This window comes from Alligator sinensis, unplaced genomic scaffold (genome assembly GCF_000455745.1).
Source record: "Alligator sinensis unplaced genomic scaffold, ASM45574v1 scaffold391_1, whole genome shotgun sequence".
Taxonomy (NCBI): Eukaryota; Metazoa; Chordata; order Crocodylia; family Alligatoridae; genus Alligator; species Alligator sinensis.
Window position 1 is genome coordinate 508,645 of NW_005841889.1, and position 11,864 is coordinate 520,508.

Sequence of the window (11,864 nt, forward strand, 5' to 3'; positions counted from 1 at the left end):
GCCGGGAGCCCCGCGAGCGGCGGGGCCTGATTTCCCTTGTCAGGTTGCGCGGTGGATTCGCTTGAGAGGGAGCCCGGTGGGGTCCTGCCTCTTGCCAGCCAGAAGGCACTGGGTAGAAGGGGCAGGCAACTTGAGAGGGACCTGGATGCTTCCACCACTTAAACTTCTATGTTCCTAGATGAACTGAGAAACAATAAACAATCTGCTCTTTTTTTTTTTCCTTTCCTTTCCCCCCCTCCAGAGGTCTATTGGAATACTAATGCAGAGAGGTGCTCTGGGGACAGCTGGCAGCGCCATGGCTTCGAAATACCTCATTGTGGCTCTGGCCATTTTCTCCTCTTTTACCCAGGTCGTAATAGAAGCCAGCTCTTGGTGGTAAGCATCTGCCTGAGTGCATTGAGAAGGAGAGATCTGGTGTTGTTGGGTCAGGAGCCTGTTTGCTGCTTCTGTTCCTAGGCGAGGACTACAGGGACTAGAGACTTCTGTGGGGTCAAATTGGGATTGTAACCACATGGTAGCAAACTGAACTGGTTTCTGGAAGAACTGTTAAGGGTGCGGGTGTGTCATGTAGTAAACCTCAGTTTTCAGCATAGGTGGAAGCCCACGGAGAATTTATTTCCACCACCTTTAAGGCAGTAAAATTCAGTTTCTTTTCAAGTTGGTCTCTTGCTTTGGGGTTGGAAGATGAAGAAAGGACTGTAAGGGGGAAATGCTGAGTTCCAGATGCAAAGCTATTTAACTGATTGGAAGTTAATCAGATAGTTTAACATTAAGTCACGGGGCTTGAGTTAGTATTTCTCTTAAAAACTATTTGCCCCAATCATACATGAAATATTTGCATGGGTTTTCTTTCGCATTTTTGTTAAAGGGTCAGCTTTTGCCATCTCAGATAATCATTTTTTCTCTCTATCTCAAAGCTCTGATTTTAATCATGTGAAAAGGGCTCCTTAAGTGATTATAGAGTTTGGGAAACTTTTGGCAAATTTTATTTTAACTTACCTTTTCGCCTTTTGTGTTTTCTCTATTGGTCTCAAGGATCTAGCTGTACCTCTAACAGTTTTTAACTGTTGGTTCTTGAGTATTTCCTTATTGCTCATTATCGCACAAGCTGAAAATCTAAGTCAAACATCCTAAATTCCGGTTGACACACTAGCTGGCCGTATAGTCACTAGGGACATCTTGTAGTTTTACCAAGTTGACTGAAATTACTACAGATGGGATGAAACTTGAAGCCTGGCCACAAGGTTTACCCAAGTGGGGACAAAGATAGTTATTAAAGTATACTCCCTGGTCCCTATGTGCATATGGACACCTTATTTTCTGTACAATCTTTGAATAGAAAAGTAGCTTGTTTTTTTTTCTTCTTCTTTTTCATCTGCATCGCAGCACAAGTCACGTTGGAGTTGTGTGTATATTTGAGAATAATTATTATATTTAGTTTTCTCCTTATTAATTTAGCTCTTTCTTTATGCAGGTCTTTAGGTATGAATCCCATGAACCCAATGAACCCTGTTCAGATGCCAGAGGTATATATAATAGGAGCACAGCCACTGTGTAGCCAACTAGCAGGACTTTCCCAAGGACAGAAGAAACTCTGCCAGTTGTATCAGGACCATATGCAGTTCATTGGAGAGGGGGCAAAGACTGGCATTAAAGAATGCCAGTATCAGTTCAGACACAGAAGATGGAACTGCAGCACTGTGGACAACAACTCTGTTTTTGGCAGAGTCATGCAGATAGGTAGGAAGCAAAAACTATCTGATCAAATTCTTGCCTAAGAATGTGTGTGGTATTTAGTTAATATTCCATGCTTGAAACTCTTGCCACTTTTTTCCTATGTACTGTGTAAAATCTAGTGTCTTTAAACTCTTCAGAAAAAAATAAACTTTTCAGCTGGAGGTGATTTCCACCCCTCCCCTCACCACAATCCATCTTTTCTTTCTAAAAATAAAGGCAGAAATGGAACCTGTTTATAAAAATGCAGGAGCAGAGGAAAATAGTATTGGAATTTATTATTTTATAAAAAACTGAACTAAAATAATGGCACGATTAAAATATTGAAATAGAGTACTAATATATATCAGAAATGTAGATGAGTTCATATATGGGTTTCCAAAGTTCATAATTGCATAGTGAATTAGCTTGTCTGGAAGTAAATTGAAAATATAAAATCTCGATTGTTTATGTATAATTTCTTCGTCTTTACTTCTGGATATAGCAAATGAGCTCATCGATGATTTAAAGAAAATTGAGTTTATAACTGAAATACAGTAGCTCTGTAATCCATAAGAAATCAGTCTTATCAGGACAAAGTGTGTGTGTACTTGTAACTTACATTAAATGTAATTGTGTAGCTGATAAGACAGGATGTTACACAGAAATCTGCCTGTTACAGTGGGCTGAGCACCCACCCTGTTGCTTTTCAAATCCTTCTTCAAAATGCATTTCTAAGTAGTCCCCATAGCGTTGCCTGGCTTTCTTGTAGTTAAGGCCCTAATCATGCTTGCATTTGAAGAGCCTGGCAAAATTCTCATTGAAACAATGATTGGGCTCAAAGGTGGGACCTTATAAATGTTGTTAATTTGTTTCTGTGTTGTGTCTCCACATAGAAGGGAGATTCTTCTTTGTGGAAACAGTTGTCTTCTGTGTCTTGCACAGCACCAACCATTTTGACACTTAACTTAATCTGTGTTGCTGTAACAGAGAGCTTTGTTCATGTAGCCGTTTAATTTGAGATTTAAATCAAATAGTTTATCTCAATCCTTTCCTATTCTACTTCAAAAAGGAATGGCTTTAAAAGTGGATTAAAGGGAAGATTATTTGTGCATTGCATTGCTTGAAGTACAGTCAATTTGTGTTCGGCCTGCAACTTACTTTTTGTAAAAATAAGCTTTTACAGATCTAGAGATGAATATAAATGTTCCACCGCTTAAAAACATCTAATGGAAATATTTCTTTTTAAACAAATAAGCATTTCCTTGTGCTAACTGCACTTCCAGTGTTGAAAACTTTAAAACCTAAACTCATTTTTCTTGTTGCCCAAGATAAGCAGGATGCTAAAAGCCATCAAAGCAAGAGAAGCGAATGAGGTGTTTGGCAATTATGAGTAATGCCAGAAAAGAAATGCATTTAAAACTTGGCACTATATCGTTGAACCCTCCCTACCCAAATAAGTCCAACCGACTTCAGTGGGACTATCACTGTGATAAAAAGGGGCAGGATCAGGCCCAGGATTTCTGTGTTTCCAGTGCTGTCAGAATAAAAGGTTCACCCACTAGAAGTATGTCAGATCTGGTGACAAGGTGGTTTCTTTCATGTTAAATAACATTGCCTTTCCCCCCCGTTATGATTGCATTAATTGATGTCCAGGTAGCAATTTATCATGTAATTAAGCCACTTACTCTAATTGCAGATAGAAGTGGGTTTAATATGTATATCAACACCTAAAAATCTTGAAAAGTGTATTCATTGAGAACAAGAAAAGTGTTGTCAGTCAGTAGTTTTATTATTTCACACTGACCTCAAGTATGTAATTGGAGGTTGCTCATTTGACTAGGCGGGAAATCTGCAGTTATATAGCCTGGTTTACTTTTATTTAAACTATCCAGGTATTCCATTTATTGTGTGAAGTTATTTTTTTATTTCTTACCTGTGCAAGGTGATCATAATAAGATGATGAATATGCATAGTTTAGCAGGTTTTTGTTATTTGAATAAATCATAACTAATTCTGCACTGAGGGGTCTTTATAAGAGAAGCACTAGCTTTTAATAGAGGAGTAAATGCCACTATGACTATTTGTTCTCTTTCTTTCAGGATGTATCAGGCAAAAGTTAGTTAAACCTGTACAAATAAACGAAGCCCTCAGTATAGAAACTTTTGTCTATGGCCCACTAATCTTTAAATTTACAGACCTTCTCCTCTGTCATTATTTTTCTGATCATTTCTTAATCATACTATTGCACTCCTCTTACATTCGCTATGTTGTACCATCTTTGGGACTCTGTGCTCCTGGACCCATGGGGTATTTAGACAGTTTTAAAGAGGAAAGGGAGATAAGTGTAAAGTTAGATTGATTCTCCCCGCCCCCCCACCCCCCCAATTTCCTATGGTGGGGTCTAGTCTATTTGTGCTTGAAGATGATTTTGAATGATCATGAAAAATGGGATAAAGACCACTTGATACCATGTTTCTATACAAGGATAGCTTGTTCTGTTCTTATAATGTACCCGCTTTCAGAGTAAAATGCTTCCTGCTCTGTGTTGCGTCTCTGAACAGTTCATATGCTAAACATAGTCCTATTCGTATGTTATATATGAAAAAGGAACTTGCACATGCTTAGAAAGTGTTTCTTGCAATAGCCACAATAGAGAGAGACTTCTGATACTTGACACTTGAAGGAAACCATTTTTGCCTAAATACCCTGGAAAAAAAAATCATAGTAATTCATCTACGTGGAAATATGGGCCCTTCAACACTGTTGAGGGTAGTGACTCTTACTTAGGATAATGTGGCAGGCTAATGGTACATGTGAACTGAAACTGTCTGAAGTCATTCTCAATGGTTAAACAAACTTTGCTTAAATTTATTAAAAATAATGATGGCAACAAGCATATACACAACTTGTGTTTTTGGAGCAATTTCCCGCTTGTGTTCCTTTCTTCCACATTAGGAGTGATGCCCTAAAAATGCATCAGCATAACCCAAGCTGGGCAAACATTTTTGCAATAGATACAGATAAAGGGAAAAATCGGTAGTTAAGACAAACTGCCAATTAATTGAGTACTGTTCCCACTGAAGTTGAGGACTGCAGAATGAGTCCAAAATGTGCATTACAGTAAGAGCTAGAACTTCGCTTTAAAATCTGGATCAGAGGTGGTTCTCTCAGTGAACTTTTGGCAAATCCAGAGTCATCTTTATCACTAAAGTTGTAATGTAAGAGGCTACTCTTGTTAATGTCATACCTGTGAGTAATCCCTTCATGTACGTAATCCTGTGAATGGTGAGCTGAGAGAATGTGGTGTAGTGTTGAGGGGAAACACTGATTCTCATCCACTTCAAAATCTGTCATTGGGCTTCTGATTTTTTTTTTTTTTCCTTATTTCAGATCAACATAAATGAATCCAAATTGGCAGTAGTGACACTAGCAAGGGTGCTGTGATCTCCGTGCCATATCAATATTAAAGCCAGACCTAAAGTTGTATGTTATTTAGGCTAAGACGATGATGCCCAAAGCCCTAGTCAGGTTTGGCCCTAGACTGTTTAGTCCCAGCCCCCCAAAATTGTTACTGTAAATATATATCTGAATACATCCAAATCTTTTTTCACAAAGCCACAATTTTTGAAGACTTTAGACAGTCTCCCTAAGAGCTTAATAAAATTGGTGTTTACCAAGACTAATCTAAATTATTGGACTAAGGAAGAACAGTAAACTTATTAATTGAACCAAAAATTAAACCTTTGAATTATTATTTTTTTAATTCAAATTTATGTTTTAGCCTGATCATACAGTCTTCTTGGGGATCCTGCCTGGAGGAAAAACTCCAGGTTTGGGCCTTTAGTGGTACGGAGTAAACATTTTGGCTCTACTTCCTGCTAAGAGGAAATGCATACTTCTAGGATGCTCTCTAGTACTATATTTGTTTTAATGAAAGGAGTTCTGGTTGTGCATTAAACTGCCATTCCTGGAAATGGGTTCTAGGTAAAGATAGTTCCAGGTGCTGTTAAGGAAGCTATTTAATTTTTTTTTCTTCCATTGGGGATATTGTATGAGTAGCCTAAATTAAGCAAAAAATGTTTTTCTGTGATAACCTTGAAAGAAATTTATTTTTATTTCCCACTCGAGGTTTTTTTCTTTCTTTTTTTTCTTAATTTATTTAACGGAAACAAACTTCTGAGAGAACCTTCAGCCAGGCTTTTTCTTCACTGTAACTTGTAGAGAACCCACTGCCAGTTATTTCTGATTGATTCTTAATTGATGAGTCTGGTTATTAGATATCAAAGAGTTGTGGATGTGTTGCTCCTGTTTTTCAGACCTCCTCAAAGCTGCGGGCTGGCTAATGCGGAAGGCTAAGAATTGCAGTGCATAATTCTGATGTGCACTTTCATTGACAGCGGCGGGCTTTGTGAAATGCTGGAACATTTAAAAAAAAAAAAATTGGAACAAATGTGTAAAGTGCATAAATCATATTAAGCAAGTAGCAATTTAAGAAACAGGCTTTTAGACGTTGTGTCTTACATTTTTAAAAAGAGCAAGCATTTCTCCTTCCCTTTTCCTCACACGGATGCTTTTTTAACGCAGTAGTAAATGGCTGAATTCAGTCTTGAGGCCTGATACACCTTGGTTGCACCATTGCCACCTTCTGCATTGGGCTGATTTTGACCAGCATAAATGAGGGGAGAATTTGTCATCTATATTTTTATAACCCCTCCGCTTACTGACACTGATTTGTTTGCTTTTGGAAGAGGGGTGGGAGGAGGGGAAGTAAAAACAATTCCTAAGAGAGCTTTTTAAGTTTATAAGACCTTTCAAGAACCCAGTTAATTTTGGATGGTCCTTACAGCATTTTCCTCTAGCGTGTACTGACCATCCTAGAACATGTATAGATCGCCCTTAACACTTTCTTTCTTTTTTCTTTACAGGCAGCAGGGAGACTGCTTTTACTTACGCAGTCAGCGCTGCAGGGGTAGTAAATGCAATGAGTCGTGCCTGCCGAGAGGGCGAACTCTCTTCTTGTGGTTGCAGCCGAGCAGCCAGGCCCAAAGATTTACCCCGAGACTGGCTCTGGGGTGGCTGTGGGGATAATATAGAGTATGGCTATCGCTTTGCCAAGGAGTTTGTGGATGCCCGGGAACGAGAGAGACTTTATCAGAGAGGCTCTTATGAGAGTGCAAGGATCATGATGAACCTGCATAACAATGAAGCTGGAAGAAGAGTAAGTGACTTGGGGACTAGCTGTTTCTCCCCCTACCCCAAAGCAGTCTGCTTAGGAAGGTGCTGTCTCATTAATGAGGGGGCCTTTAAAGCTTTCTTATAAGGTGCTTTACAAAAGCAACATGTGCAAAAGTTGAGAGACTTATCTTGCCAGTCTAATTAGCCCCCACTGAAACCTGCTGGTGAGCTGTGAAATCAAAACTCTTAATGTTTTTTTCCCTTTTAAGTCAGAGAAAGAAACTATACTGTATTGGATTAAATATGGTGTGATGGACAGTGTACACCTCTGTGCTGCTTTACAGCAGCGAGTATGTGTGAGAGAGAGAGAGACCCTGAATGATAACCCTATAGCTGTGGGCTTTGCCCTTCCCTTCGCCACTTGCCCCCCATGAGATCACCGGGACCCTAATACAGCTTGTTTTCTTCCATGGTCTTTTAATAAAACCCTACAGTTCACTGTGAATATTCTTCAGAAAAATATTTTATTGGTTTATATTTCCAACCAATCCAGTTTGCTTTGGAGGGAAGAGACAAGCACCAGTTTCCCCAGACTGGAATATTCTTACAGGGCTATATTTATATGATTTTTTTTTTTTCTGCCTTGTGAGGATGTGAAAAGCTTCTCCATATTATTAGAAAACATGCTCTTCTGTGGTTAAACATGTTTTTATGGCTTCTTTAATCTTGAAAATGCCTTAAATGAATGAGTGTAAACTTTTTTTTTAATGCTGTGAATGCAAAGAGCCAAAGTCATTATTTTCCTAAAGCCCATGGTGCCAGAAATAGGCAGCTGGAGACTTTACACTTGTGTTTCAAGGTGAGGAAGGATGAAAGATAATTGAAAATTAATAGTATTTAAATGTGAGAGGAGGGCGTCTGAAAGCAATGGAAAGGCCAATTTACTACTAAAAAGAAGAAAAATGACACTTTCATAGTTGCCTACAGAGACTCACAGTTTTTGCAGTGCCATTTGGCAACATTATAACTCTCTTTAAATACTGGGTGGAAGTTGCATACAGTATCCACCTAATGTGTCAGACCCCAGGATTTTTGGGGCAGTGTCAACACTGACTCTTATTTCTATTTATACAGGGTAAATGACTGAGATCTCCCTGCCAAGGCTTTATAAAGAGGATATTGCTGTATAGCTCAGTCCCCCACCCAAAGGTGTTTGGGGGTTTCTTTTTGGATGAAGTCTTTCTTGCACAGCAATATTTTGGATGAGAGGATGCTGCTGAGCCAAGAGTAGACAATCAACTGCAGCACAGCCAGGAGCGGGAGAAACTTTAACTCTTTCTCTAATTCCAGCCTCCAGCTGAGATCCATAGAGAGGATAAAACAAACAGTAAAGGGATAGTTTTAACTTTCTCAATTAAACAGCAAAATCATTCAGTGGCACTAGGGTAAATTCCTCAAATTGAGCACAGCACAAATGATTCTGCTGCAGTCCAAGTATGCGCTTAGCTCTTAGCTCTGTCTTGGGAGGTGTGTGTGTGGTGATAGGCTGTTCAAGATTCTCTCTCCTGCATGCAAGATGGGTGACAAATCAAATCTTAAGAGGTCTTCTGTAGGAGGGGTGAGGTGGCAGGGGGAGAGGGGAGGCGGTAACTATGTAGCAGCTACACTGACCTTTTTATTTCTCTGTCTCTTTTTCTCTCTCCTCTAGACTGTGTACAACTTGGCTGATGTGGCCTGTAAGTGCCATGGGGTGTCTGGTTCGTGCAGCCTGAAGACATGTTGGCTGCAGCTAGCTGATTTCCGCAAGGTTGGCGATGCCTTGAAGGAAAAATATGATAGTGCTGCTGCCATGAAACTGAACACCCGGGGCAAGCTGGTGCAGGTGAACAGCCGCTTCAATGCACCCACCATCCATGACCTGATCTACATCGACCCTAGCCCTGACTACTGTGTGCGAAATGAGAGCACTGGGTCTCTGGGCACCCAGGGCCGTCTCTGCAATAAGACCTCGGAGGGCATGGATGGCTGTGAACTCATGTGCTGCGGCCGGGGCTATGATCAGTTTAAGACAGTGCAGAGAGAGCGCTGCCATTGCAAGTTCCACTGGTGCTGCTATGTGAAATGCAAGTTGTGCACAGAGGTTGTGGACCAGTTCGTGTGCAAATAGGGGGCGGATGAGGTGGGAGAAACTTCTGCCTGCCTGCCAGCGAGGGGTGCTGCCTCCCCCAGAACTATCTCCACTTTATTTATAGAGTCCAATGAGTCGTCTTTTTAAAAAAAATAAAGGTTGCAAAGAGAAACGACTGGAACCCTCTCTGCATCCATCCCAGAACTGTGCGTGGTTTATATTTTTGGCAATAATGGGGGAGAACCCAAGAATATTTATTTTACAAAAAAAAAATAAGACTTTTTAAACAATAGTGTAGTTTGAGGGGAGAATCCATCATATCCTAATTTAGTCCCTTGGGACATACTACATGTGCAGTAGGCAAAGAAACCATGTTATGTGCTTGGAATGTGAAAATGATCCTTATGGACACAGTCATCCACAAAACTGTGCATGATTTTAGCTTCAGGTGACCAAAAATAATCAGAATAGATATGTACAAAGCTGATTGATACATCCAGAGAGTCCATAAAAGGTGGGGTGGTTTGTTCACAGGGTCCAGCACAAAGTTACTTCAGTGCCAATTGCATATCTGAAGTGTGCCAACTTTTAAATGTGTAATATCTTTAAGGGTGAGAGCATGTAAGATTCCTATACTATTCAGGATTTAACACTCTTGGTTCCAATAGCTAGTAAAACTATGGGAAAGGAAATCCTGCCTTGATTCATGGTAAAGATGCATGGTGAAGCACAATTTGGTCTGTTAGCTCTTCAGCTGATTGCTTGTGGTGTGTGAGCTTTTCATCTTCCTGAACAATACCTTACCAATAAAGAATGTTGGGAGCTGGCGAGGTCTCTATTTAACCAAACAGTGGTCTGCCCTGATACAAATTGTACCGCAGCAGCTGGTTTATTCTCCCAGCCTGGATAGCCCTTTAAAATTAGAATTCCCCCAGATTTCAAAATGCCCTTTATTAAATGGTGTGATAGCTGGCCGCCTTTCAAAACACAGCTTGATAAATAACCCCTCTCATTTTATGGGAGGAAATTAATCATTAGGCATCCACTCTTGAAATGGTTGGTTTATTGTGGATTATGGGAAAGCTTTGACTTGAGGAGACAATAGTTTAATATTTTAATGGCGTTAAGTGGCTCTTATAGTTCAATGAAATGTTGCAGCAATACCAAATTTATCATCCTATGTCTTTAATACACTTGCTTTAGATAATATATTGCAGGTATACACAAACTGTTCAGACTATACTTGAGCAGTTATATATATATATATGGGAAAACTGTGGTCTGTTGGTGTCTGATATTTCAAAGCTTTTTGTACATATATATTTCAGTACAGACAGTGATATTTTTTTAAAATAAAACTGCTAAAGTTACAGGGGTATTTCATCAGCTTTAAGCATATTATTCCTCATTTCCTTTTACAAATCACTTTGAGATTTATTTTTAAAATCATTCTAGCCTTTTTGACATTTAACTCGGATTTAAGAATACTTAAGTTGCAAAGAAGCAAGCTTTTTCTCAACTTAAGGGGCTTCGTGGGCTATCAGGCAGAGGCAGAGCCGCACACTTGAATTCACACTGGGTCAGAGGCTGCCTCTCTCTTTCCTGCAAGGCCATTACTGATTCTCACTGAAACAGTGATGCCTTAAAATTCTCTAGCAAGTTATGCTGGGCCCTTTGTTGATTTTACATTTTTTGAGAGGAAATCGGTACTTATTAGAATGATTTCTTTGCTTCCCCTGATACAGTGTACTTACCAAGCATTTATCATTGGTTCAGACACCTCTTCCCAATTCATTCCCATCCCATAAATAAATTGGCTTTCAATAACAGATGTGGAAGGTTTTAATCTTTGGCCTAGTTGTACTAAAGCCTTAACTTATCACAAGCTTATAAGCTGTATCATTAAGTTCATCTTGATCATTTATCAGCTTTTAAAATGGCGCTTTATTGCTCTTAATTTATTGTACAAGGACATATTTACCCCTCATTTCCAGATGTTTGCAAACAAAGTATCTTTAAAATAAAAAACAAAATAAAGCACTAATTCATTGAATATGTCACTTTTGGTTTTTATTATACAAAAACCATAGTCATTTTTATTTTGTTGAATCGCCTCTTGTTCCCTTTTCTAGTGACTTGTGTCTGAGCAGAGCTGAGTCTAATGATCCTAGCTATTAAAATACTATTTAATGTAAAATATTTTACTTGTGTCATTCAGATATGTAAATCTTCTATGACCTTTCCTCTGTTCTGTACATTTAATGTACATATTCCTGTCTTGTGTGATTTGTATATTTCACTGGTTTAAAAAAAATTGAAAGGATTACGCCATAATGGAAGATAGACTATAAAAATAAAACTTTGGTTGTATATTGGGAAGTGGTTTCAATTATCTCTCAGAGAAGGATTTGTTAAATCAATGAACACCTTTGATTTTTAAATTTATGACATGGTAAAACGGGGAAGGGATCCTTTGCCAAACACAAAGTTCGTCTTGGAGTTTTTATTTCTATGTTAAGAAGATGTACGACTGTAACTATATTAAAAAAAATTAAAAAGAAAGCTTGCAGCCATGTACCACAAAGTGCTGCGTACCTGGTAAGGGACCCAGCTGACAAATGGCTAAAGGGATCAATTTACTTTTTAGCAATCAGTATGTAGCTTTTACAATTAGTATCAGGATAGGCTGATTCTGTAAACACTCTTAATTGCATGACTAGTTCTTATATAAGATCCCATTGACTATAGTGCAGTGCCCAGGGTGAGTAAAGGCTTCCACTGTCAGTAAGAGTTTGTAGGTCTGTTTTCTTAAAGCAGTTTCATTTTGGGTTTCTTTTCTCTTTCC

At 39.0% G+C, this 11,864-nt stretch overlaps 1 protein-coding gene across 1 annotated transcript; it reads left to right on the forward strand.

Annotated features, from left to right (window-relative positions):
• The first annotated feature begins 13 nt into the window (after window positions 1-13).
• On the forward strand, window positions 14-11,855 carry WNT5A (Wnt family member 5A). Its single transcript, XM_025197125.1, has 4 exons — window positions 14-375; window positions 1,475-1,740; window positions 6,642-6,934; window positions 8,600-11,855. Exons 1-4 carry the CDS (start codon window positions 260-262, stop codon window positions 9,056-9,058), a joined length of 1,134 nt encoding a protein of 377 aa, XP_025052910.1. The 5' UTR covers window positions 14-259; the 3' UTR covers window positions 9,059-11,855.
• Window positions 11,856-11,864: the final 9 nt, after the last annotated feature.

Coding starts and splice junctions, on each gene's coding strand:
- WNT5A (XM_025197125.1), top strand. CDS start 260: ATGCAGAGAGGTGCTCTGGGGACAGCTGGCAGCGCCATGGCTTCGAAA. Junction 376..1,474: donor ATAGAAGCCAGCTCTTGGTG/GTAAGCATCTGC, acceptor TTCTTTATGCAG/GTCTTTAGGTATGAATCCCA. Junction 6,935..8,599: donor ACAATGAAGCTGGAAGAAGA/GTAAGTGACTTG, acceptor TCTCTCCTCTAG/ACTGTGTACAACTTGGCTGA.